Source organism: Porites lutea, chromosome 10, assembly GCF_958299795.1.
Source record: "Porites lutea chromosome 10, jaPorLute2.1, whole genome shotgun sequence".
Lineage (NCBI taxonomy): Eukaryota > Metazoa > Cnidaria > Anthozoa > Scleractinia > Poritidae > Porites > Porites lutea.
The window spans coordinates 863,847-891,069 of NC_133210.1; the positions used below are offsets into that span (position 1 = coordinate 863,847).

The window sequence follows — 27,223 nt, forward strand, 5'->3', positions numbered from 1 at the left end:
TCATTTCAACCACTTATGGGTTTCTGCAGATACTAACAAAGTTACCACAAAGAATAGAAACCGAAAGACTCAACATCCGCACAGCGGGAGCCCATGACCTGATCTGGGATAATAAAGCTGAAGGCTTTCTGACTTAGAGATTACTATTACAAGCTGCAGTAATAACCTGGGCGCCAGAGACTTGTCAAGCGTAGTTTTTAGGTGTTTCGGTTTTCCTGTTTGCGGCTTTGGCCCTAGTTTCCTTGCAGCCATTTTTGTCTAGTCACGCAACGCTCTTCCCCGGGAAAAGCGTTGCGTGACGAGAAAAACAGGGCGCTGGAGACTACTTTGTCCTATCAGTGTGGCCGACTACGAAGCAACTCGCGCGCCGAATTCGAAAAAAAATCCTTAGATAACCAGGGTATTGCAACCTGGGCTTGGTGGAAACTGTGTGATATCAGACCTTTTCTATTTCCAGTGACGGATTGGAGAGAACCCTCAGAACAAGGTTAACCAGTGTTTGATGACGTCAACTAACCACCTTGAAAAGATTGATGGGCCGTGACTAGGAACAAACACTTCACTGGCTATGGCTTACAACAAAACAAGCATTTATAGCATTTCAGGGGTAGAATTTACTCTTGGACAGAAAATCTTTTATTGAAAAAATAAGTTAGGAATCTAACCATCAACGTTAGGTTAGTGCTGTATGAACGACTTTCCCCCGGGAGACTTTACACAAATTCTGCAACTTTTTTCACTTTCTGACTACCCTGCGAGCAGAGGCTACATTTTCGCGGTATGAGATGGCGTGCGAAAAGTAGCTCATACGGCGAAAATGTAGCCTCTGCTCGCAGGGTACTTTCTGACAAGCTTACAAAAGTCAGCAAGCTGGTCATTGAGGTCAGGACTATTTAACAATTATTCCTCGAGCCCGCGCTCTGAGTCAATAGCCTATGAGGCCGAACCAATCAAAACGCAGCATTGATAATAGACCACTAGTTGGATTTTACTAAAAATAATTATGAATGGTTGACATTGAGTGATAACCTTGTGAGGTTGTTCTAATTGAATGTGCAACCACAAGAAAATCCTTTGCTGTGACCATTCAAATGAAACCTCTTCGACAGTACTTTCACAAGATGCTACTTATTTTTCAATATTGCGGAAGAATTAAATCATAGATCATTAAAGATCCAAGTGTCTAACTGGGCACTGTACAGTACACGACCTCCTGAACGGCACGGGTTTGCCTCGAGTTCCTTATTCCTTTGTTTGCTATTTTCACCTAAGAGAGGGGAGAGTGGCCAGGGACCGAGACTTGGGTTCTTTCTTGCCGGGTCCTAAGGCCTAATTATATTCATGATATATGCGTCTCACTTGGCCCGAGTTCGTCTCGGCGGAAGGCCAAACGCCTCGTAAGAGACCAAAGGGTTGAAAGCAAATAACTTCTTAATTTGAATCAGCGCAGCACATTGATATTAACTATCAAATTATAATAATGTAATCGCTTTTTGACAAGACCGTTGTCTAAGTAACGGGAACATGACGGGGGGGAGGGGTCGGCGGAGAAGAACGTTCAAGACAGTCGACACTGCGTGAAGAGCAATAAGGAACTTTCAATCTTATCATGACCGGGGAAGTAGTGTCACCACTATTCATTTTCATTTCCAATGTACATTTTTCGTTTCTTTTGCGGGCATTTGCGTAAACTCAAAACTCACTTAATTATGTCTGCATTCATATTTGTCTTCACGGTTGTCTTATCTGTTGAAAAAGCGAAATTTGGTATTTGATAGTAATAATTAATTGCATTTGTAGTGTTTGTAAGTTAAAAAAGGTAAAGGAATCTGACGTGCCTTCCGTGAAAAAAGAGAACATTTTAACCAATCACTTTACCGTATTTGCGTCACGTGACCAACGTAAATGGCGGTCCTTCCCTCTCGCTTGCCTCGTGTTCAAGTTTGATGCATCGATAATTGCCTCACAAATAAACTGAATTCAGAGGCGTTTGCAAGGAGAAAAATACCGAGGCAAGTATATGTACAATTTCCAGTTTTGAATAACGAAATTCCTGATTAGAAAACCGTAACTCGGCGACTGAAACCGACTTCAGCAAATAATCTTTGTGACTGATTTAGCGATGGCGTCTCTTCCGTTATAGGTAATACTGAAGGCGATCGATTTCAAATTGCTTGAAAATGTCCTTTGAAGAAGGAGGAGATCTCGCTTCCTTTGCTGCTATCGCTGAATCTACGATTGCCAATAAGGAAGGTAGGTTTTAGAAGAGTAGAATACGACTATTATATAAGCAAGTAAGCTAACTGTTCCCCTGGTCGATCCTTGAGTAAGCTTCATTTCGAAACCGTTCCTTGCTGTAAACACGCTTACAAACACTACATCTTCCTCACGAAACTTTGACAATGTTTTAAAGACGGTCTTGCCGCGAATCAAACGTGAACTTGAGGAAAAGTTTTGCTGTTTTCCGGGACCCAGGCCTTCCGACCTCTAAAAGCAAGTCCCAGGTCTTCAAAAGATTTTAGCGTTATGGCCGTCGCCCCAGACTTCTGACAAAAACCTTTCCCAATCTTTCTCAATCTTCAAAGCGTAAAAGGTTTAGTTTAGGTGATTCTGTGGATTGTTCATTGACCAGTACTTTTCGCTACTTTCTAAAGACATCTGCGCTGTGAATCGCTTATGTGATGTACGAAGACAGCCTTCTTTCTTCGCGACGAAGCTTCAATTGTAGTATTGCGCGTCATTCTGTCGCCCAATTTACTGAGTTTTTCTTTGAGTGATCGTGGCTTGAAAGGGACGTTGGACAAGAAATATTTATCGGGGGTTTTCAAGGAAGATTCTATTCTGTAAATCTTGGACCGTTGATAACAATAAACAACTAGAGCGTATATACAAAAAAAGGTACAGCGTGAGTTTTCGAGGATTTCAATCGCCATTAATAAAACTTATTAACATAAGATAAGCTTATGAAACATTACATTACAGCACATTCTGTTGTTTTCATATTTCAATGCATGTTTTGTGTTAGCAGTGTGTGTAAGATCCGATAATTCTCATTTTCATGATAACCTTACAGTCATATAATCTGTTTTTGTTTTTGTTACGATTGAGGTTATTGTTTAAAATGAAACCTTAATATTTTAACTTAGGGAAGGTTCCGCTGGAGGATTAAGGCATTTTTCTGGCTAAATTGAGCAAAAGGATGACACTTATTATATGTATAATATTCAGTTGTATTTAAAATAGTAAGAATAAACTAAATGCAAAACAGGAGGTAAGGTGTTGATAACAAAAAAAAAATCACTATTTTGACTAAAATAAGTGATATTTGCAAAAAGTACCTAACGTAGAACATTAATTGGTCTTGGGGTGTACAAACATCAACTTTAATCTCAGTTGAAAAAATCAATCAGAACACTGTATAAGGTGAAGCAGTATATGACAACAAATCATATGGACCTGACTAGTGCAATCGACAAAGTTAAGAACCGATAACACTCAATAACTGATTGATAAAATCCATTGATTAAATTTTGAATTGATAGAGGAAAAACTTGTGGCAATTGATAATTAACAATCTTAATCAAGTTTTGTCAGAGTTATTGATTTTAATCAGCCATAATATTTCCATGTGTTCTAACAGTTAACATTGGCAAAGAACAGGATAATGTTTCTGGAACATAAGAACATAATTTATGTAGCTTTAGACTGATAAATTTGTCTTGTAACGAAACATTTTCAAATCAACAAGATAAAGAACGGGTACAAATGAGTAATCTTAACATGAACAACTGATCCAGCTTGCTTGCAAGGGAAACAGTTCAAGTTGAAACCTATATTTCAAGTGGTGATGATGCTGTTCAGTGTACAGTATGTCAGGCCCATTTCAAATGTCGTGCTACTTCCGTGTCGAACTCGATTGATCGAATTAAATTCGACTTTAGCACGGCAGTAGTGCGACGTTTGAAACCAAGTCGTGCTACTGCCGTGTAGCACGGCAAGCCTTGCTGTGATACACGGCAGTAGCTCGACTGGGTTTCAAACGTTGTGCTACTGCCACGCCAAACTCAATTCATAAATTATAAATACATTAGGATATATTTAAAATTTTGCTAAACCATTTCTTTATTTTTGTGTTTTGTTTTCGGCAACAGCCGTTCTATTCGACTGAATTATTCGATGTCTGAAACCAAGTCGTGCTGCAGTTCGAACTACAGTTGAGCCAGATTAGCACAGCAGTAGCACAACGTTTGAAACAGGCCTCAGCAAGACCCTTGCTTCTTCAAAAATCATAAAAACATATGATAATGCCAATCGCTAGCTCTTCACAAGTTTTTCAAACAATGCCCAGTTTCCAATGCATTAATTATTGGATTTTGAACCTCGAAGGCAATGAAAGATCATGAAATTGATAATACCGTTAAAATCAATAAAATTGATAGCGCTAACAACAAAAAAAAGTTGTGGCCATCGATTTAACTAATATTTTCCCAATGCATATGTATCAAATTATTTACTGTTCACTAACACAATTTACTTATTACTTACATCTGATTTGTTAGTTTCAGCAGAAACTGTTGAGGAAACCACTGATGCCACAAAGAATCAGGAAACTACTGAAACAAAAGTAGAGCAGGAGGTAGCCAACAATGAAAGCAGTGAAGAAGTCACTGCAGATCCAGCTCCAACTGATCAAAGTGAGAAAACGACTGAGGCAGGAAACAGTGAAGAAGTTCCTGAAGCTGCTGAAACAACAGAGAACAGTACTGTACAGTTGACAAGTGAACAGCAACGCACATATGCTAATCTTCAGCCTATATTTCTAGCCATGGAAATGGGACAAGATGCAGTACAGGTTAGTCAAGGAGAGGAACAACATCAAGAAGCTACCGGCTCTACTACTGAGGAGATAGAACACCAACAACAGCAGGCATTTATTGCCACTTCCAGTGAGCAGTTTACACACTCAAGCCAAGCTGCTAGCATGCTGCTTAGTAATGTAGTTACTACCTCAGGCACTGAACCCCCAGCTTCATTAGCATCAATTCTTCAAGATGTGGTATCTGGTATGCAGAGTGGTGCAGGATCTGTTCCAGCTGCTATAATAACAGATCCTAACTCTGGCAGTGGCTCTTTCCTGATTGTCAATCAAAATGGAGTGCCAATTGTGCGACCTGTCCTTGTTTCAAATCTTCCAGCTGGAGGTGTTGGCCCAGGCGGAGCAGTCAGTGTATCTGCAGAGACTCTTCAAGTGTTAACTGCAGGTCTTCATACAGTTGATGATGGTTCAGGTGGTGGTCAAGAGACAGTCACAGTAGATGTTGGTGCAACTGAAGCTGAAGGTAGGTTTTCTAAGCAATTTTATGCAATAGAGGGATTTCTGTATGACCTTGAAAAATTGTTATTTGTTTCATTAGCAAATACTGAAAATATCAAAACCTTGGGGGTTTTTTGCCTACATTTTGTAACATGGAGAAAAAGTGTTGTTTAATTGTGCAATTGATCACTGAATGTACAATACAGTATGTAATGTATGGATTAATTTCTAGAAAGTAACATTCATATTGCAATGTATCATGAAAGGGAAAAAGTTTCAGACAATGTTTCAGGAATACCGCCGTCATCACTTGTGGCAAATGTTCCATCCTGAAGGGGCTGGAGTTTTTGTTTACAAGGAATTGAAATCAATATAAATTTATCTTCATTTTTCTTCTGATTTCAGTTGGGTTGGCGCTAAATATTTTCAGATTATATTTCCACTGTAGAATGAGCACTGGGAACTTTTCTTTTCCCCAAATTTTATTGTCAATGTCAAATCAAATTAAAAGTGGGTATTTCTCTAAGTTTGTAACTTATATGTAGGTGGGACTGCTGCAACTGGCGAGTTACCAGTAGAAGCTACTGTTGATATTGGTGCTGATGCTGTTGCCATGGTAGCAGGTGCTCAAACTGTGTCTCAAGCAGTTACCCACAGTGGTGCAGACTTGGATGAAGGAGAAGAGGCTGCAGCTGCCTTGCAAAGTAAGATTATTAGTGTTACAGTTAGATGTACAATGAAATGGCCATGCACATGCTGTGTACCCTATGAATACAGCCGTTTCCTCTTTTTCGTTGCCGCTTGGAACGTTTCACCAGGAGGAACATCTGTGCATTAGCAACAGAAATTCCATACTGATGATGTAAAATTTGTCCAGAATCTGGTCAGGAGCTCTGATTGGTCCACATAGTAGTTATATTGTTTTACCTATTGTCTAGGAATGACAGACAAAATACAAAATGCCACAGAAGTCAAAATAATGTTAATGGGGTCGTAAACTTCATGAATCTACTATAAAACAGTCAATATTCATGGAATGTATTCCTCTATAAAAAAAAAAAGTTTTGCTGGAGCTCGTTCGCAGGAGAAAACAAAACTTTACTGTTTTCGACCAGGAGAAACATAAAATCAAACAAATTTACATCTGGAACCCCATGAATATAGATTTATTATGCAAACATTGCTTTACGTCGTCAATATGGAGAGCCACAGACGTTCCTCTTGGCCAAACATCCCTAGCAGCAAAGAGCAAGGAGAAACGGTTGTATTCGCGCGCTACATGCTGTGTACCCCTATAACCTTGGTCCTCTAGCATATAAAAATTACCATACATGATAGTACTAACTATGCCCTATCTCTGGTGTACCCATTACCAGCAGGCTGAGCAGTGTAAAAACAGTCTATTGCAAGTGAATTTAAATCTACCCTAAATCAACTGATGTGATACAACTCATTTTGACTCTGAAGATGACTGCCACAAAGCTTATTGAAATGTCAATCACTGTCAACTTACTCCACCTACTTATGAAAAGACACCTGTGTTCAAACCTTTCATGGTACCCACCATAATACAAATTTTTCATGGTTATCAGTATTAGTGCTTACTGGTAACTCTTCACTTACGCGTTAGTAACCAACTTCTTACTTCTCCTTATAATAAAAAACATAGCCTGCATAGCAGACACTCTAAACCACCTGCATAGAGTATCTGCAAATTTGTGCACAGTATTGTGTTCAAGTTCCATATATCCTTATGGCGTTTTTGATTGGGTAGTTTCTTACACAGTTTGTGGTTAGTCTGCTCTGAAAACAAATGTTGAGGCGAAACACAATTCATAGCTTGTGATAGTTTGAAATGTGACCTTAAGGTTAGAAGCCCTGTTAGGGTAACATTCTGACAAGAAACATGGCCAGCCTTGACATAAGGCAAATGAAATGGCGACAAATGACACAAAGATGGCCAGTTGAAACTGCCTGATTTTGTTGTTCTTGAGATAAGTGAGTCTTTGGAATGGCACATGATGTCCTGCAGTTTCTCCATTGGTAATTACTTGTGTTTTAGCAACAACAGTCTATATAATGGTCAGTGCATCTGCAGCGATTCGAAGACATTGTAAAATGATCATCAAGGATTGTCCGTAACTAGTTGGCAATTTTAAGAACACATTCTGACCTTCACGGAGTATTCCTTATTTTCCTGTTCAGGAAAAAGGCTTCAAGTTTGAACTGCTCTTTCACAGCTGTCAGTGCCCTTTGCCAACTTTTGACATTCCTACATCCATCTGTCATACACACGTAAGAATTGAACCAATCATGAAGCACGTAAGAAACCTGCCTATCAGAAAAGCTCACATATACACCTTCTGCTGCTGGATATCAGAATGAGCTTTTGCCCACTAATTCACAGATGGGCTATGGTCTAGATGATTCATGGGCCTGCTGCAACACAGGCTATGGAAAATGCTGCTTGATCAATTATTAGTTTCATGAGAATAAAGGTTCAATGATTGCCAAAGATCAAAAATATATTACAATGGATAATCTTTTCAGTTCTACAAAATATTGGAAGAAAAGTGTCAGGAATGCATGTGTCCATGTTAAATTTTAAAAGATTTAGAAGGTTAATAAAAACCCCATCAGCCTGTGTAAGTTTATTTTGTGGTCAATTGCAGAACCCATGGCTACTACAAGGAACCCTACAGGCAAGAGAAAGTTAAGTGATGGTCCAAGGGTTTGTGGTCAGTGTAACAAGAGCTTTAAGTACCCATCGGATCTGAAAAAACATCTGCAGATTCACACAGGTCAGTGTTAATGTGAATGAATGAATGAATGAATGACTTGTTTATTGACACCTTTTGCAGCTTATAGCTGCTTTGCAGATACAGGTCAGTTAGTCTTACATAAACAATATATGATTAGGACACTAAACGTTGGCATATTGTTTATGGTAAAAAAATAAGTGATACAATCAGTATTAGATGGTAGGGTGGTAAATGATTAATTTGAACGGCACATGCAGTAATCCGAAGATGCGTGAACAATTCTGCTTTGAATTAAAGGGAAGATTGGGTTGTCAGGACAAACGTTTTTTACAAAATTGACATAAGCATCTTCCCGAAGTTGCTTTAAGCTCACAATCCCTGCCTTAGCCATTGTGTCTTTGTATGAAGTAAAGGGAATTTAGATAATGGAGAGGACATGCCCCTGGATTTTCTCCATGTCATTGGTGAGATATTTTGTGAGATAAGCAAAAGCAGCGGCTGCTTTTGGTAGATAAAGTTTGTAGCTTTCTGGGAACAAACTTTATTTGGCTGCATGATGAGCCAATGATTTGTCTGTGTGCAGGGTAACTATCTGTTTGATGGACACCTTTGGGACCAGTAGCAAGTGTCCATTTGAGATGGGTGTCTGCTTAACAGAGAGTTAAAGAAAAAAAGAGAAGAATGGCTGCAGGGACCTACATTGTATTTCTAGGTTTGTGTCTTGTAGAGGTGTCTATGCAGATGTCCCTTTCGTAAACAGTCACTGCCATTTTCAAGACACTTTTGACATGTTATTGAGAGTGTTTCTACTAAAAATAAAGAAAAGAGCAACCCAGAGTCGAACTCAGACCTTTTGTATCCTAGTCTCTCTCCCTTACCACTACACTACCAAACCGACCCACCAAAATTCCGAAAAGTTCAAGTTCATAAACTAGCAAACTGTCTCTCTTAAATCTAACATCAATAGCAGGTGACCCTTGCCCTTTCCATAACTTTTAACATAAATTCAACTTAGGCTTCAAGGTTGTTTTTTCTAAGATTATTAGATTATTAGATTGCCTTATGGTAACCTAATCCAGGGAATGATAATTATTATAATTATATTACATCTATCAAGACGAAAGGCTTGTTTGCCAATGGTGGCATTGACCGTTTGAAATGGCAAAAAAAAATGGGCGGTGTCTATTTTATAGAGAGTAAAAGAAACGAAATGAAAATTGTCTGACATCTGTAAGAATTGAGTTGAGTGCTTTCATGATTTTGGTCCAATAAAATAAAGCAAACATTCAGTGCTCTGACTAATCATGAAAATGATTTCAGAGTGTGCCTGCAGATTTTGTAAAAGTTTTTTGCTGATCATTTCTTGTCAAGTATGCAGACATTTTCTTCTGGTCAAATGATAAATCATGTTTCACCGTTTTTGTGTAGATTTAGAGATTTAGAACAGTCAACTGAAATAAATAAAGTAATAAATAAAATAAAGCCTTTATTTAAAGAGGGTAGCACTTAATAGCCAAAGGCTAATAAACTTGTGGCCCTCATAAAATACACAACTATTTACAATCTAATAAATATAGTAAGCTAAAATATATAAACAATTAAAATAAAATAGGATTCGAATTTTATAAAAATAAAAAATTATTAAATGATAAAATGATGCAAACATTGTCGCTTTAATACTGACACCTGGGGCGGGCACTATGTGTCTGTCTTAGAGAGATTCATCTTATAGAGAGTCAACTAAAAGGAGTAAAGGATAAAGAAGGCAGGGACTAACTCTAGATGTCCCCTCTAGTGAGGTGTCTGTCTTATAGAGGTGTGTAGAGACAATTACTGTCAATTTTGAGAGGTACACCTGTAACTTTGGGTGTGGCTTTGGGCGTGTTAATAGCTTAATTAAGTTAAAACACGGTCTAATTCAAGACTTTTTGCTGTATCTTTTGTATTATTAGATATAAAGAAATTCAAGTGTGACGACTGTGGTCGATTTTTCCGTCGTCTGCATCAGTTGAATGTTCACCAGCGAATTCATTCTGGAGAGAAACCTTATGTTTGCAACAGGTATTGTAATTAACGGCGGAGCACATGTTCGTGTAATCTTTTATTTTTATTTTATTTTATTAGCTTTGCCCTGAAGAATACAAAAAAAACTGTAGATATGCAAACACTAGTAATAAGAACGTAACAATACACTAATAATAACTTAAATATTAGGGCAGGGACACTGCAACAGCTAAAGCCAATTACTGCGGACCCAAAAAATAAAAAGATATAATATATGCCACATTCTTAAATCAACGGATTCTCCTTCAGAGTAACTGATATAACTTTATCTGTATTTGATATTACTGACATTTTTTTTAATCTGACACAAATAAACGATTTAATTGTCACATCGAGGATTTCATTCACGGACTCAAAAGCATTAGCTGGAACTGCCTTAATTGTACGGTATATTGAACAATACCATGTGAATCAAGCAATCGCTTTATTTGAGTTTTCATCCTTTTATAAAACAACGACAAAGTTACTCCAGCAAGTTTTGTCTCCCAGAGTAAAGAAATCAGTCTACTCATTCTCTACTACTTCTCTACTTCTTCTCTTTTCTCTACTTCTCTACTACTCTACTATCGATTTCAAATCTTGCTTGCGAGGTTTGATTATATCCATTCAGCTTAATGGGCGTTGTTCTGAGATAAGCGGCCCGGCGTACAGTTTTACGGAAGGTTAAACCGCAAATCCGTATATCGTTGTTGATACAGCCCGTATTGATGCTTAATTCCATAGAGATTATTTCATAAGCCTAATCCCATGCTAATTTGACTTGTCCATTAAATAATCTTCTTATTTTACGACGCGGAGGTCTTAAATTGTTTCTTAACAGTACTGATTCAGAGCATCAATCGTCTTAGTTAATAGTGTACTAAAATATAAACTCGCCTCTTTGAAATCACTAGAAACGCGTTCTTTTGCGCTAAAAATAATTATTTTCTCCTACTCCCGTTCACGGGATGAAAAGCAAAAAGTAAAACAAGTTTCGAAGCGGGTCACCTTAACATACTCGCATTTATTGTAGCGTGCTTAAGTAAATGATTAAAACAACATACAGAACTACTTAAAAGAGTAAAACAGATGAAACAACAACAGATGAAATCATGTTGAAGTTCTTGAAGTCGACGCCAAATATAGAATTGTTTACATGATTCTGGTTTTAACCTCCCGCGGTGAAATCAGTGTTGATCTTCAATATAGTTACTTTCTCTCTGTGCACGTGTTTGACACGATCAGCTGTCGAAAATAAAAACAACTTCTACCTCATGAAGAAAAACAAAAACCGGTTCCATTGCTTTCGTTTCTTTTTTGGGAGACTGAATTATTGGTCTCATCTCCAATCCCATCGAACACCCCCCCCCCCCCCCCCCTCCCCCCTTCAGTAGTCCTCAATACAGCTCAGGACCTCGATTCCTGTTTACATGGAGTTGGGGGACCCCAGGTAGGTGAGGTAACCCGCTTAGGTGGGGTAACCCGCCTGTCGATACAATCTCTCATATTAATTTGATCGGGTTTACATGATAGGTGGGATGACCATATGAGAGATGATTATATGGAAAGGCGGGTTACCCGACCTGAACGGGTTAACTCACCTACCTGGGGTCCCCCACCTCCATGTAAAACAGGCCCTTAGTTTACACAGTACTACACGCAATCTTGTAGTGTAATCATGCATTCAAGATGAACCACTCCGTAGGCACTTTCACATGGCTACAATTACTTTCAGTATGTTAAAGAATAAAATGTGCGATTTTTCTTGAAGATAACTATTTCACTCCTTACACTAACTGAAATTAAAAATTTCAGAAAAATTCTAAATAGCGTAAAAACAAATGGTAGGTAGAAAAAGTACAGCTGAAGAGGTTAGTTTAAATGGTAACATCATTGGATTTCATATTCGAACTCAAAAAAGAGTTTAAAACACATATCCTACCTTCTTATTAACTCTGTGGTTAACAGGCGTATTATTTGCACGCTTGTAGGTGCGGTATGGCGTTCCGCCACGACTCCACAGTGACGATGCACATCAGGACCAGACACGATCACTTGCGTCCATTTAAGTGTGACGAGTGCGGAAGCCTGTTTGGACGACTGTCTCATCTTAAGAAGCACATCCGAAAAGTATGCGGCGACAACAAGAACAAAGAGAAACCTATCGCTCAATGCCGCTTCTGCGAAGTCACCTTCCCTACCAAGGGGGACTTAAGGAAACACTTGCTTACCTGCGAGAAAAAAGGTCAGAATGGTTTGTTATAACTGTTATAGTTACTTGACAAACAAGCCTGTTTCCTCTATGGCTCAACTTTATTCTAAAAGCCCTAACGCAATGGAAAATAGTGTTATAGCATTTCAAGTTCACCGTGATGAGAATGGCGTTTATCACTCTTTTGTCCAAGCACCATGAGAAAGATGTGGTAGGGATACTTTTGTGTACAGTTGTTTCTTTTTCGATAAACATTTATCGTTAGGGTATTCCAGAAATAGAAACCTTTCATACAGTATTCAATGGTGTATTTCGTGGCTATTTTGTCCTTATGCTAACTTGTTTTCAGATTATTTACTGTGATAAAAAAATCCCACTAACACGGTTCATGAATACAGTTACATGTGAATGTGGACCCACCCTGCGTTCTTGATGTACGCCTTGTTACTTGTGAATTTATTTTTGTCTGCACCTTAAGAACATTTGTAAAACCCTTCTCCTTTAACTTGCTTGTGTTTGTCGTTTTGTGCCCCTCAGAGGCCAAAGTGAAAGCTAAAGAAGTTACGCTGCATATCTGTGATATCTGTAACAAAGAGTTCGCCAGTCCGTACAACCTGCGACGTCACCAGCTCACCCACACGGACGAGAAACCTTATCAGTGCGAGGTGTGTAACAGGCAGTTCAAAGAGAAATCCTCCCTGACTAAACATATCAAACGCAAACACACTGGCGTAGACCAGGGCAGTCAAACTGACGAGACTGGCGAGCAAGAAGACGGATACGTCAATGTTGACGTCATAGCCGAATCCGCGGCGGCCAGTGGTGTTACCATGGAGACGGAGGAAACTGTTGAAGCAGGAATTGCTGGTGAGAGCGTTGAAGAGACGTCCACTGTGGATGCAAGCTCGTTAATTGTAGCAGAAAGTCAAGGTGGCGGTCAGCAGGTGACAGAGGTAGTGCAAGCCAGTGGAGAGGTGGAGATGGCAACAGTGGAGCTGAGTCTTGCTAACGGCGCTTCAGGGCACTCTCACGACGCGTCTTCTGCTCTACAAGCCGCAGTGGAAGCCCTAGTTTCCGCTAGTCAGCATCAGTTAACTGGAGCACAAGAACCCATGGAGGAAGGCGAGGCTTCTACAGGCAAGGAAATCTTCGAGGGTGTGACATCCCAGGATGCCGAGGGAGCTGCTGCACTTATGGCGGTCTATGTACCTGAAGTGAAGCCTACTGAAGTTAATCTACAGGTGGAGTATGTACAGACGACTAATGAAGGAGACCAGGAAATGACGACAGCTACAGCAGCAGCCACAGAAGATGAAAGTTAACTGACCGTAGCTTTTACCAATACTTTCCTGTAAGGAATTCCTGTTTAGTTGCTCTTCCGAAGCGTTTGTGTGCTGTTTGAGTTAACGCCTCATAAGCATTTTTAATCAATTATGATTCGTAATCAATATGACCATTTAATGGGTAGTAATGTCAACCAAACTAGAGGAGAATGTTTTTTGTGCGCTGTGACTAGGTACTCACACGCTACGTTACTATGTTTAGCTATTTTGAACCGAAAACGAAAAATCTCCGAGAATTTGGACTTTCGAACCATTCAATGGATAATTCCGGCGACCAAAATTGAATGAAACGGAAAATTCCAGAAAGAAATGTTCCAAAACGTGAGTTTGCCCCAGTCGCTTGACTGTCCGCTTGTTTTCCAAAATCTGAATAGAATGGATTGCACTCGGAAAATGCTCCATATTCATCCTGCTGAATGGAATAGTCAACTAGTGGTTTTTATAGTTGGTATATCTGAAATAATTATCCACCTAAAACTGTTAAATCATTGTTAATTATTTTCAAGTTGCCCGTCTCTCATACTTAGCGTAGGGTAGTGTTATGTAGTGTGGGATCTTGCTTTTACTTACTTAGCTTTCGTACAGTAAACACCCGCCAATAAGAACCTACTTTTGCTCAGAAGTCTGGCAAAATGGAGTCTGGAAGGAGATTAAAGATCGTCGATTACCAGGAAAATGAATAAACTGTTTGGTTATTCATAATTTTATTATTATAATCCCAACAAAACTTATTTTACGGAATTTCCATACAGCTTAGTACAGTTTTTTTTTCTTGTTATACTTAAATTTACTACTCAAAGTTACACCTCCTTAATTGGTTAAATTGTTTATCAGAATAACCCACATATAAGACCCTGCGTGCTCTTGCTTGGCTAAACAGGTTCTTGTATTTTTGGGTATTGAAGTGGGAAGTACTCCACAAGTTCTTATTAGCGGGTGTGTCACTTCTAGAACTTCCCTTTATTGTGTTTTACTCGGGCTTTTTGGATTGATAATGTCATCAGTTTTGAGTTCGCAAGGTTTGTTTTAGTGCTTTTATTTATTGTACTGCAATCAGCTTCAAAATGGAATTGTAATTTCCTTAATTCTTTCAGAAGTAAAACCGTACGTAGGCGTTATATTACCCAGCGTAACTGTTTTAAGCATTTTGCTTTGGAAATTGTGGGTGTAGATAGAGTCATTTACGTAAGTCTACAGAATAAAACTTTGTTAGGAAGAAAGAGCTGGTTCTTCATATATCACTGAGTTGGTCAGAGCAATAAAAACTGTATTTGAACAGTTACAGCTATCGCAAGTCACGGCCAAATACTCTAACCACTCGAACAAGCGCCTTAACTTTTGACTACGGAACCCAAATACACAGTGTTTGTTTGAAGCACTTGAATTCTTTGAACAGCCGAGGAAATTTGTTCTCATCATGATTTTTTTTGCTGTTTGCAAGAAGGAAACTAATTTGCAATTTAAACTATTGAGTTGTAAGGATTCTTAGCACTTTATTAGGGTTAACAGGCTCGGCGCTACTTATTTGAGTATAAACGGAACCTGCTACAGATTTTTTTGCCAGTGGTATATGAGGACCAGACTTGGCCGTGATAAGTTATCAGATAGTCTTACTTCCGGTATGTTCAAAGTAAAGGCAAATTGTGGAAAATAAAAACGAGCAAAACTACATCTTGAGTCGACTGGATAACTACTAGCGGATAGGTGGGGATGTCAAGGCCTAGTACTAGGCCTGTGTACACGTCATGGGGGGAAACATGTAACAAGACTCAAACGTTGGGGATGTCCTGGTGTGTACTTTACTCAGTTTCTGCAGTAATCGAAAGCATTATAAATCCCTAGAAACTAAGTAAGTACGCTGAGTTATCTCTAACAAAGGACTTCCAAGGCAAATTGGGTTATCCAGGCCCTAGGTAGTAACCCGGGCTCCTGCCATTGGGTAACTATGGTGCTCAGATAGGGTTGCCCCAGCTTTCGGGTGACCTTGCGGTATGTAGCATACAAAAGGCAAAAAGTGTGCCGGCACGGGGCTCCCCTTATGCGAGTTTTGCGATCTTTAGTGTTTGGATCGACAAACCGTAAATATACCCTCTCTTGCCATGAAAATATTGTTTGTCTCACTATTAAATGTGATGCATTTTGAGATCCGTACGGATCGCAACACGGTTTGTACGGACCGTTACAGTGCGAGTATACTGGACAACCCCCCGGTGGGGGGGGGGGGGGGGGGCACTCAAGGAAAGAGTGGTTAGAGCTGTGTCGCCGACCCCGCGTCAGACAAAAATTGCTCATTTCGCTAGCCAGTTTAAGACAGAAGACATTACCTTTTGACCCTGATTTGTGTTGTTTTGCGTACACCTGGCATACAAAATTAAGTAACTTTTACCCTAAAATCGTGAAAATAGATATTTAGGAAATATATTATTGGTATTGCAAATGTGGGCCGCTCATCGCAAGTCTTAACACTCGACCTTTGAAAGGCTTCCAGTCCAAAAAGACACCCTATTCTGTTCAAGACGCTTAATGGTGAAATTGCATACCCTGTTTAAGACTCAAGACCTTGAAAACCGTACCCTGTTCAGCGACACATCGTGGTGGCCAAATAAGGGAGTGCCCCCCCCTCCCCCGCCGTGACAACCCCCACACAGAGTAGACTACCCTGCCTCCTTGTAAGGTTCCACTAGGATAGTTTGTTCAGGTGAGTCAGTCTTGCACCGGACCCACTCGACTCGCCACTTGGTTCATAATCCAGATGCAGCTGCCCATTCGTGAATAGATGCTGTAGAGTATCTTTTTTGTTCATTCCAAAATTTTATTCAATTCTGATGTCATCTTAGACGCCCTTAGTAATAAAGTAAAGGATTTTTTCTTAAAGAAAGACACAGCGCTATCTTGGGACTGGGGAGCAGAGAATTACTTCCGGGCGACAGAAATTAGGATAGCTAAACGTAATCGAAGTACAGTCGACCCTCGATAACTCGAATCTTCAAGGCAAATCGAAAACAGTTCGAGTTATCGGGAGTTCGAAGCAAATAACCCGAAATAAGTAATTGCGATGGGGGCAAGGAAAGCAAGTAACTTGCGCACTTCACTTCAAGGGATATATTTGAAAAAGAAATTGAGCAACAAAGCTTGATTAATATTTGAATTGGGCTGACAAAAAGGTAAAGAAGTTTAAAGAGAAAGAATACACGATTTTTTTGAGACTGCAGCTCAGTGCGTTTATTTTTTGAATTGTCTCGAGCTTACAACATGGTTCGAGTTATTGTGTAGACATGATCTAAGGGGAAACAATAATTACTTCAAGTTAGCGGGAGGTTCGAGTTATCGAGGGTTGGAGTTACCGAGGGTAAAAGGAAAATAAGTTTTCGGGAGTCGTCTGTATTGTTTTACCATGATTGGTTTTCAAAATTTAAAACAGTCGGAACTTGTCGACACGGATTAGCCGTATCATCATCCTTGAATCTTGAATTGAAGCCGGTGAAGAACGACCTAAAATTAGAAACCGTTTTATTTCAATGGTCGTTATGGTAGACAGTTGCCGACAACCTACTAGAATTGTCTTCTCTGAAGGAGTTCATTATTGCTGAATGACATAAATGATCATAAATAAAAAAATGTGTGAGCCGAACAGCATATCATTTTTTATAAAGTAAGGCTTAAGTTTCTTTTGAACTGCCGATACTCTGTAAGTTTCAAAGATCAGAATAGGCGGGAACCGTGCAGGATCTTATTAGCTAATTTTAGTCACCCTAAAGTCAGTAATTTGTCACTTGAGCGAGCGCCTGATTGTTTAATATTCAAGTCCCAATCCTGAATTTCGCGTTCTCATAGGATCTCTGACCGATCAACACTACAGTGGTCTGAGTGGTGTCTCCTGGTAACCTAACAGTGATGTCCTTCCCGATAGTTAATCATGAAGTGTTCTCCTCACTTATCATGGGTAGTTGGAGGATGTGAGTCCAGCAGCTATGTAGATCTTGTGTGTTATAAACACCTGGACTACGAATGATAATTAATGACTACAGTTGACTCCCGATAACTCGAACCTCGCGCTAACTCGAACCAAAATCGATTTCCACCTGGATTTCCGTCATACATTTACTGAAATTTTACCCTCGGTAACTCGAGCCTCCCGCTAACTCGAAGTAGTTTTTGTTTCCCCTCAGATGATTTCTATATAATTTTACCCTCGATAACTCGAACCATGTTCTGAGCCCTTAAAAATCGGGGAAAAAACAGTCTACTGGTGTCCCAAACATTAATTGACTTTTGAATACGTGTTGCAGTGTTGTAGGCATATAGGCAGCTGTATAGGTTACTAAGGGAGGCTGATGTCGTTTGTTACAAATGTAGCGTGAAACAGCTTTACTTCTCAAAACAGTAAAACGCATGCTCTATTTAAGCAAGGTTTTGTTATGTTACGTTCTGATTTATAACCTAGAAAAATCTTTTACTCGACATTTCTACAATTGAATGTGATTAAATGTGATTTAAATGTTCTGACTATGCAGTAAAAACTGTTTTTTCCTTACTTCCGGCTATTTTATTCGAGCTCCCGATATATAACTCGAACCTTTTTCGATTTCCCTTGAAGGTTCGAGTTATCGGGAGTCGACTGTAGTTAATTTCTCTTTTCATATGTAAGTTTAAAAAATACTAATGATATCCCGGGTATATCGGAAACCACGCGGAGCACTGTCCCTAAAAAAGACAAGTTGTAGAGGCCCTCTTAGGGGGTTACATATGTTACTAGTCTGAATTTCAAATATCATCGTACAAGACTAAACATTTGACCCAATCTGAGCTTATCGAAGTCGCCGCACTTTTGTCGTAGTGCCAGCTTTGCTATCAATGGCTTGTCTAACTTTTAACACTGCGGTACACCCCCTATGATACAAACACCGCGGTTTAATTAGAGTTGCCACCATCCCTTAATTAGCTGAAACATCCCGGGTAGGCTGCGTAGATTAAGGACGCGCGCACGCATGAGGGGAGAAAAGGAGAGAAGGTCTCCTCTGCCCTTCTCGTGTCCCTCTCACGCACACTATAAAAATAACCAAAAAAACTAGCAGCTAGCCTAGTTATCATGTTGCCACATCGTTGTTTTTAAGAGAGAACTACCTGTTTTTAATTTGATACTCAGGGGTTTTCCAGGCTAAAAGCCGCCCTCTAATGGGTTACATGAGAACAGAAGTCAACATACCTTTTAGTCCCTAAAACAGCATTGCCCCTAAGTATTAATGACTCAGCTTTTTACTATGAGGACTTCTGTGGGTTAATCAAAACATCAGTTAGCTACACGTAATGAAAACCACACGTTCGCGGCTGTTTCTTCCACAAAGAGCAGACCTGAGGTAAGCACTAGAGACTCGGGGACACAGAATCGTGTCTGATGTGTCTGCATTAAACTGCCTGCGACAATAAATCATGGATGTGGTTCATGGATCGTTTACCTCCACTGATCATTGATGCGCCTTGGCGATAAAAGATATGTTTTCTTTTTGTTTTACCTGGGAGACATCTTTTTCATCCCACTGTTGTGTTTCTTTTTGGTTTATTCAAACCACAGCATAAAGGGTGCAACCGGACGTGACACTCAAAACCTAAATTTTTGTGCGCAGGCTTTAAACCAGTCAACAGCGAGTTAGCTTTGTCGTTCGCGCCAGGGGTTAGAAAATCAGAAACTCTAAGGTTACTTTTCAGCTCAAGAAATCGTAAGTTGTTAATTTTTGAGGCTCTCGCTTTTGCCGCTTATGTCTATTCTAGGCATTTTATAAAGTGGTCTTAGTACCATTATTGTATGGACCCCAATTGGGATACTTTCATAGAAAGCATAACTCTGCAGTAATTGTACCGTGTCTTTCATGTTTTCTGAACGTCGAGCACACTGTAAACTTCAAGGAATGGCTCAATAGAAGTCTCAGTGCAAATTTTGACTGAGTTTTTCAGTGATAATCTAGAAAAGTAAGTACACTTTGTTTTTAGTTCTGCGGTTTTGTTTTCTGAGTTCACGAGATAAATTATAGCTTTTTAATTTTCTCAAATTTATTTTTTTTCACGTTTAGATCATGTATTTCAAAACCGCAGATTTAAACCGTCCAATTGATTTTAAATTTGATCCTGTTTATTTTGAGAACAGACCTATGGATTCAGGATTGATCGAGGAGGTGTACACAGCACGGGGACTGCAGGCACGCCCTCTTAACTCAGTAGGACACTGACCCAGCATGCAGTAGGATGATGCCCCGAAAACTGGGTTTGAGATCACTATATAAAGGGTCCTGGCTAATACCCTGAGTTATCTTGACTGACTTTGTATTTCAAGAAACAAGCAATTTTCTTTATTATATCACTTGGTATCTTGGTTAATTGCCAAAGACGAGGGACATTTTCCGCTAAAGTGAACTGTGGATGTAAAAACCTTGGATTTTGAGCGGCTCTTATCAAAAGGTCAGTTTTGATTACTTCTACGATTCAGAAAACTTTTTTTTACTAACATTAGTCCGGTGATGATAGAGAGAAATTTTGGCTAGAAATGATCGACCAATATCTTCATAGCAGCACAGGTAGCCCAAGCTCGAAATATGAGCATCGGCGGGCATCGGCATTGTTGCGTAACATTCAAAATATAAGGATTTGTATGGGAAAAAAACCTATCGTTTCTGTAACCTACGAAAATGAAAGGATTTCAATAAAAAAACAGCTTACCTTACTTAAAATGTGTTACGTCTCTCCTGTGTGGTCCACGGGCCGATTTATGGCCGTTTTATGGGTTTTTATGTAAACGGTTTTCTGTCTATATAACTTGAACCATAGTTATTAGAGGAGACTGGTTATGAAAAGCGGCAAACATCAATGATAAAAACAACAGTGCTGCAGTTTATGTTGGAAGCACCCTGAAAGTGCACAATCCTTTGTTTTCTGTTGGCAAATTGTTACGGAATAAATTAATGCAACGTTTTTATTGGTCAATACAATCAAAATGATAGGAATTCTATTGAACGATGTGCACTTTCAGGTCCACAAAAACATAATAACAAAGGAGTCTGACGGGTTTCACAACCATTCCACTCAATAAACTATGCTTGAACCCATAAAGCAGCCATAAATCGGCCCGTGGACCGATGCTCATCTACCTGTGATAGCAGTAAAATTTATACAACAGTTTTTAGCCGGTAAAAAAGACCCGCTAAAAAGAATATTTTTATGAAAAGACAAATGAAACTCCTGCTGTTTAATTTAATTTAATTAAACTCCCCACTCCACTTACGTCTTTGTATGTGTTATAGTATCCTGCTTCAAAGGTGTTTAGAGAGGAAAAACTATCTCATGAAAGCCTTGAGCCAGTGTAGGGTTTGATTGAAATCCTGTGGCAAAACTCTAAATCATGGGAGCGGGCTCTTAAGGGGACCGAATATTTGATGATGATGATGATGATGATGATGATGATGATGATTATTATTATTATTATTATTATTATTATTATTTTTAGGGAGGGTATGGGTTATTTCAGAAATAATATCCTGCAGACTGATTTTGAGGGGAAATTGTCTTGCAAAGTGAATATCATAGGAAAAAATTCCTACCCTGAAAAAAACTTCTCTCATGGCCTATAATGCTGGAACAAATCTTACACCATTGTATGTTGGGGAAAAAATTCTATCTCCAGGGGTTTGGGAAAAAAATTCTTACCGAAACCAAGGTTACATTCCTTTTGACCAATCTAAATCCGGATTTTCCGATCCGAAATTTGATTTTTCGTTCCATTGGGCTAAACCTATCTAAGACTGCAATCTGGACGATCCACCTCCGCACTTGGATCGTTCAGATTGGCATCTCAAGCTAGTTTCAGATTCTTGTGCTATTTAACGAAACTGCTTTTCGATCGCGAGAACGTTCTCGTTCATTAATAAAGACGGCGGGTCAAGGTTAGTTCAGGGAAAATTTATTTATACCCCTCCTTTGTTCTATGCCGCCGCACAAGAAGGCGCTTAATTTAGCAGAAAGAAATAAAAAACGATGTGTTTAAATCGAGAAGAATATCAGAGCAGCATGCAGGCAGCTACTGTCTGGATCAATCGTATTTCAGATTTTTGTTCCAGCCAGCACGAAAATCCAAACAATCTGGATTGTATAGTAAGTAAGTAAGTCTGGTTTATTTATAAAATCGTCGCGCTTAGAAGTAAGCGAATTACAAAATTATTTTACAAAGATATAGATATTAAAAAAAAAATAATAATAATAATTTAAACTAATTACATCGTGTTCAAAATGGACTGGGCCTTACAATTTTGAGAATAGAAATATATATCAAGTTATACATTAAATTCTCATAAATCCGAAAAAAGTTTGGCTTAAAGGAACGCAATCCAAATCACCCATGCCCCGCCTCAAAAGTTCAAATGGCCGACCCCTCCCTAAATCAAACTCTACCGCTATTACCTATTGTGGCACACTGTGAAACAAAGATCACAGACAGTGCATGACCAAGTTTACCGCATTACTCTTTAGTAGGTGGAAGATCGGAAATATCACTTGACTCTGTTAAACTCACGGAAACTGCTATAACATGTTAATGTGATAAGTTAATTTCAATTAGTTTATCACAGATGTTAACTGAATCCGGTGAGTTCTAAATCTCGCGGTTGTCTTATATTCTATTTTAGCGTTTGAACTTTTCCGGCTACTAATCATTGAAAAATTGCTTCATTGTTTTTGCAAAATTCATGCTAACTTTTGAGCCTCTCAGGATAAACTGTTCCGCATCGGAAACAACAACTTCCTCAATTATTCCAAATATGAGTTAGTAATTTTTCTGCAAGCACTTAACTGATGACTCTGTTAGAATGCCAGAAAATGACAAAGAAAGAATACTTTAAAAAAAGCACGCCATCCATTCAAGTTTGAAGCAGACAGATCAAGACATTTTTTAAAAACATATGCCATCGGGATCGAATTGTAATGCATTAATATAATTGCTTATTTATTATGCATTATTATTATTATATTGTTATAAATAAATAACAATTCGGTAAATGATATTAACCTGAATTCTTTCATACGGAAAGATCTCGAATAAAAAAAAGCTAGAAGTTAAATCTCTCCAACAATTTGAGCAATTTGTTCTTTTAAGTTTCTTGCCGAGAACTCTAGTCACTGAAGTCAACACAGGCTGACTAAAAAAGGAATTCGTGAAACGTAAAAAAGTGGGGGAATATGTCCGCCGAAGATGCCCAATTTACTCCTGGCTGTTCAGACTCACTCTAACAATGACAATTTCTTATCCTAAATCAAACAAGTATTTTTACAAGTCCGCTCAAAATTTTCTTAGCCACTGTAAGAATTCAACTTTAGTGAAACTGACTTAGTACAGCAGATTTTTTTTAAATTTTAGTGCATCATAACCCTTATAACCATTAAAATGAAAAACGGGCGAGGATCAGCTAACCGTTATTTCGCTTTGCTAGATTTTGGTTTTTTACATTCTTTTTTTAAATGGCTGAAATTTGTTACGGTCTTCGTGTGTGTTGTATAAACTTGCTTCTTCTGATTTTGCCGCGCACTCGTGTTCAGGGGGGTGGGGTTACTTCTACCAGTTAAGAACAGTCTGAGCCGCATAGCCTACGTGCAAAGAAGAGAAAACAGCAATTCGAGGGAATGGAAATGAAGATGAAAATAACTCTATTCAAACAAAACCGAAAAGGATGTTTTATTTAAAGGCAGAGCTCCTTCAAATCTCAGTCGCTGTCGCTATCCCTTGGCACATACCAATGTTAAAACATGTGGCTGCCCCCCGAGAGATTTTGGACACTCGTGGTCATTGTTGTCATAGTCTGAGGACGTCCTGCTGTCGATCAATTGTTGAAACGAGTCTTATTTCTAATACAAAGTCAGTTTCCACTAGAATAACAACAATCCCTCACAGCAGGCTAAGAAATCAGAGCTTTCCGATCTAACAGCTACTAGATCTCGAGCAGCCTTGGAACGACTTTTTACAACAACAGCTTGTCTCCTGACTTGTCTAACTCTCTACAAACGAATTTACTGCCTTACAAACAAGTACGGTAATAATTCACTCCAATTTTTACGGTAAATTTGTCACAGAGTAAACAGCATTTCTTCCAAATTGGATTTATTTAGTGAGCAAACAGTTAATGTTAGGAAAACGCAGTGAAAGGGTATCATACCCGTTAGTGATTCCGGATTTATTAGAATTGCTTTGGAATGTCGTCTTTACAGATTATACCCACATTGATTTTACAGCCCTAACCATTTTTCTGCCCTTCACAGGTTTATGCAAGCGGGAAATAAAGAATTACAGCAGACTTTTGCGCATTGAAGTGTTTTAAAATCATAGAACTGTGGTGAGTCATGTCGGTTATGTAACGGTTTATCACGTTGGTGTTTTTTTTAAGTAAGAATTACTCACGGTTTTTTCTAGTTCTCTTATCATTCCATCCATCTTGAAGTGTGTTCCGTATGGTACTTTATAAAGTATATTACCGGAAAATAGATGGATTATTCTGAGTGATTCTTTCCCTTTTCAGTCAACACTGTTCTATAATAAGCCTTCATTGTTTCAGACGAGGGTTGTTTAGTATTGCAACCCATTGTCGCAAAAAGTCACAAAAAGCAAATTTTCAGTAAAGATTGGCAGAAAAATATTTCAACTTACGAAGCAGATTACTCTTTTAATATTAATTTTTTAGTAGAGGACAAATTGAATCATTAGTCGTGAAATCAGGGCCAAGCAAACGTGAAGTGCTGACCTTGATGGTGGTTAATGAGATTTAATGCTCAAACACTTTGCGGTTATGGTGGTCCGGCTATGGCTTGTCTTGTTGTCTGATCTCGCCTCAAGAGAAGTTCGGTGATCCACGATTTCCCATTTTTTTCCGCGTTATTCTTCCTTCCACGTCGGAAACACAGGTTACATACAATTTTTAAGTTTGCAAGACTCTCAGCACAGGTAAGTAGAGATACACAAAACCCGCCAGTATAAAATGTCTCGAGAGAAATATCCGCTAATGGATCAATGAATTCAATCTGCGCTGAGGTATGTCTGCAGACAGGCTAGCGTTTTCCCAAACGAATGAAGTAAATGCAGGTCGCCATAAAGCATAAATCTCTTAAACTAAATATGAAGTATCAAGAAGTGCATGTTAAGAATTATGTAAGCTAAAGAGCGTATATATGAGGCTGATCATCTGATAACTTTAGTCAGACTCACAGAGAATAGAACTGAAGAATAGTATTATTCTCTCTGCATTGAGCATCAGTACTGAAACGAAGAAGTCGTATTGAAAGGGAAATTGACTGCTAGCACCACTTACAGACTGGTTTCATCGGTGGTCGTGACAAATTTTGTGGTCATTCCGCGATACAAAAACGAACCAAGAACGATAAGTTCAGGGACTACTGCAAAGCTGATTCAGAACAACATGTATTGTTTTTTAAACATAACAATATTTCAATACATGTTGTTCTGAATCAGCTTTGCAGTAGTCTTTGGACTTCTCGTTCTTGGTTCTTTATATTTTGGCTGATTTGATCTCTTTTCTAGAGATCCAACGTTTACAACTAGCAGGATCTTCGTCCACGGTTTTTTCAGTTAATTTAATCCTTTATAAAAAAACGAGCCCATTTATATAACCTACCCTGTAGCAAGGACCCAGGAGCCATGCAGGATTTGTCAGAGTTCCTTCAAAATTCTGTTTTGTGTCAGACGGAATAATGAAATAGACAAAATCTCCACTTGTAATGACATTCTGTCCAGACATGTTCGTTAACTCGTGATAGTCCTGCAAAAGACTGATGATTGTTTACCAGGGGTTCATCGTTTCTCAGCTTAAACCTTCTATACGTTGTCGGGAACCTAGCTTATTTCATGTAAAATGTAGCGAGTATTTTGTTTACAGACGTGGTTTACTGCATGGCGGCTTTATTCATACCATGCTTAGCTCGGATTCATGGCAGGAGCTCCTGTTCATGGTCACCCTGCTGGTTCTAGCCTACGCCCACGCGCGCTGAGTTTTTAGCTGATAGTCGCGGAACCGCGAGCGTTGTTTTTCGTTTCCTGATGTGCCGTTTCCACCATGATAAAGGCATTGATAAAGGTCGACGAGATAAAGAGAATTTATTTTTATTATTTCAAACTCCTATACATCAAAGTTGAAATAATAAATTTCTTTCCACTTCCTGTTAACTACTTTTGTAAGCGTTGCATGACTCGGTTCTAGATGCACGATGTTTTAAAAGCAAGAATATAATTCTCTGTGGCGCTAAACAGCTTGAATCACATCTAAACGTCTTGCCTAGAAACTGTGAGTAGAATGTGACGCATATAACGCGTAGTTTAAAGCGTTGAAGAAGAGATCACGTGGTCCATGACTTTTCTCTCAATTCAAAGCAATGTCATTGGGTTTGCGGTGAAAGTGCTCACCATGTTTACGTGGTCGCGCATCAACCAGTAAGGAGTTAATCGCCTGTGCAGTGAAACTGATGTGAAGTTAAGAACAGAGCAGATTTTTGCCCCTATTTAAAGCATCCTCAGTGACTCGTATTAGTTAGCCTCAGTTTTCATGTCAACGTCTTTTAAATGTATGAGTAGCTGTAATGGCAAAGTTATGTTTGCTACTGGCACGCTTTTACAGTATTTTGCGCTTGTTTCTTAATATTTGGTTTTCCTGTATACTTCAATGTTGCAACAGATCTAGAGAACTAAATAACAGATCTTTTGGGGCGCCGTTAAAAAAGTCCAGAGGACAATCACTTCTCTTTAAACACAATTTGAAAAAGTCTTCTCCGAGGATACTAATCTTTCTACAGACGGCAATAGACAGACCTAAAATGTTCAGTCTGGGGGTTATTAGTTTGAGCATTTCATTCAAATCACTCAAGTCAGAGGCTGCGCTATTTTTGGCAAAAATAAAAATACCGATGGAGTTTTTGCCTTGGAAATAACCAAATCACCAATATCACATTCTTTTTCTTTGAAAATTGTTTAACATGCTATCCAAGATTAACAAGATTGTTGTAAAATGATATTTTTTTCAGTATTTTTTTGTGTGAATTCAATCAGGCAGATAGTCAAGAGTGCCTGGCAGGTTTGGCCCAACGCTCCACAATCTCTTTCTCTTTTCTCTGTCTTTCTTAGGATTTTGTCTTAGCTATATTTGTAATAATGTCTATATAATTTGGTAATACATAAACACCTACTCTTAGAAATAATTATGTGAATCAAACAAAAAATAGGCCTGATATTGTGGTTTGCTAGATAAACCTTCAAAGGAGCTAAACGGAAACATCCTCTAGTACTCTTCCTAAAGATAAACCTGCAGCGTTTACGAAGTCTTGAGAGAACGCCCATTTCAAATCTTCCTTTCGGTAGGAAAGCTTAGATGATCGACAATTAAGTTTTCCGCAACCAGCTTGACCATTATACAAGATAAGTTTTTTATATAATTTTATTCGTGGTAAAGAGGAAAAAAATTTGCTTCGCAAAGAGATCGTCAGGTGTTGCCTGAACCACTGTAGGATATGATTA

General features: G+C 38.9%; 2 protein-coding genes across 4 annotated transcripts in view; both read left to right on the plus strand.

The window, feature by feature from the left end:
* The first annotated feature begins 1,719 nt into the window (after window positions 1–1,719).
* On the plus strand, window positions 1,720–15,343 carry LOC140951323 (uncharacterized). Of its 3 annotated transcripts, none has more exons than XM_073400576.1 (8): window positions 1,720–2,012; window positions 2,144–2,253; window positions 4,560–5,339; window positions 5,860–6,018; window positions 7,987–8,115; window positions 10,029–10,137; window positions 12,111–12,364; window positions 12,869–15,343. In XM_073400576.1, the coding sequence occupies exons 2-8, from the start codon at window positions 2,181–2,183 to the stop codon at window positions 13,651–13,653; spliced, it is 2,289 nt and encodes a 762-aa protein (XP_073256677.1). In that variant the 5' UTR covers window positions 1,720–2,012; window positions 2,144–2,180; the 3' UTR covers window positions 13,654–15,343. The 3 variants fall into 3 exon arrangements, with proteins under 3 accessions (XP_073256677.1, XP_073256678.1, XP_073256679.1); XM_073400577.1 differs by having other exon boundaries at window positions 4,566–5,339; XM_073400578.1 differs by having other exon boundaries at window positions 4,569–5,339.
* A 4,765-nt stretch (window positions 15,344–20,108) lies between these two features.
* Window positions 20,109–27,223, plus strand: part of LOC140951335 (protein Wnt-4-like) — a 29,675-nt gene continuing 22,560 nt past the window's right edge. Inside the window, exons 1-2 of the mRNA XM_073400603.1 lie at window positions 20,109–20,127; window positions 23,968–24,041. The gene's annotated coding sequence lies outside the window, so the exon portion shown is untranslated. The remainder of the gene's footprint in view (window positions 20,128–23,967; window positions 24,042–27,223) is intronic.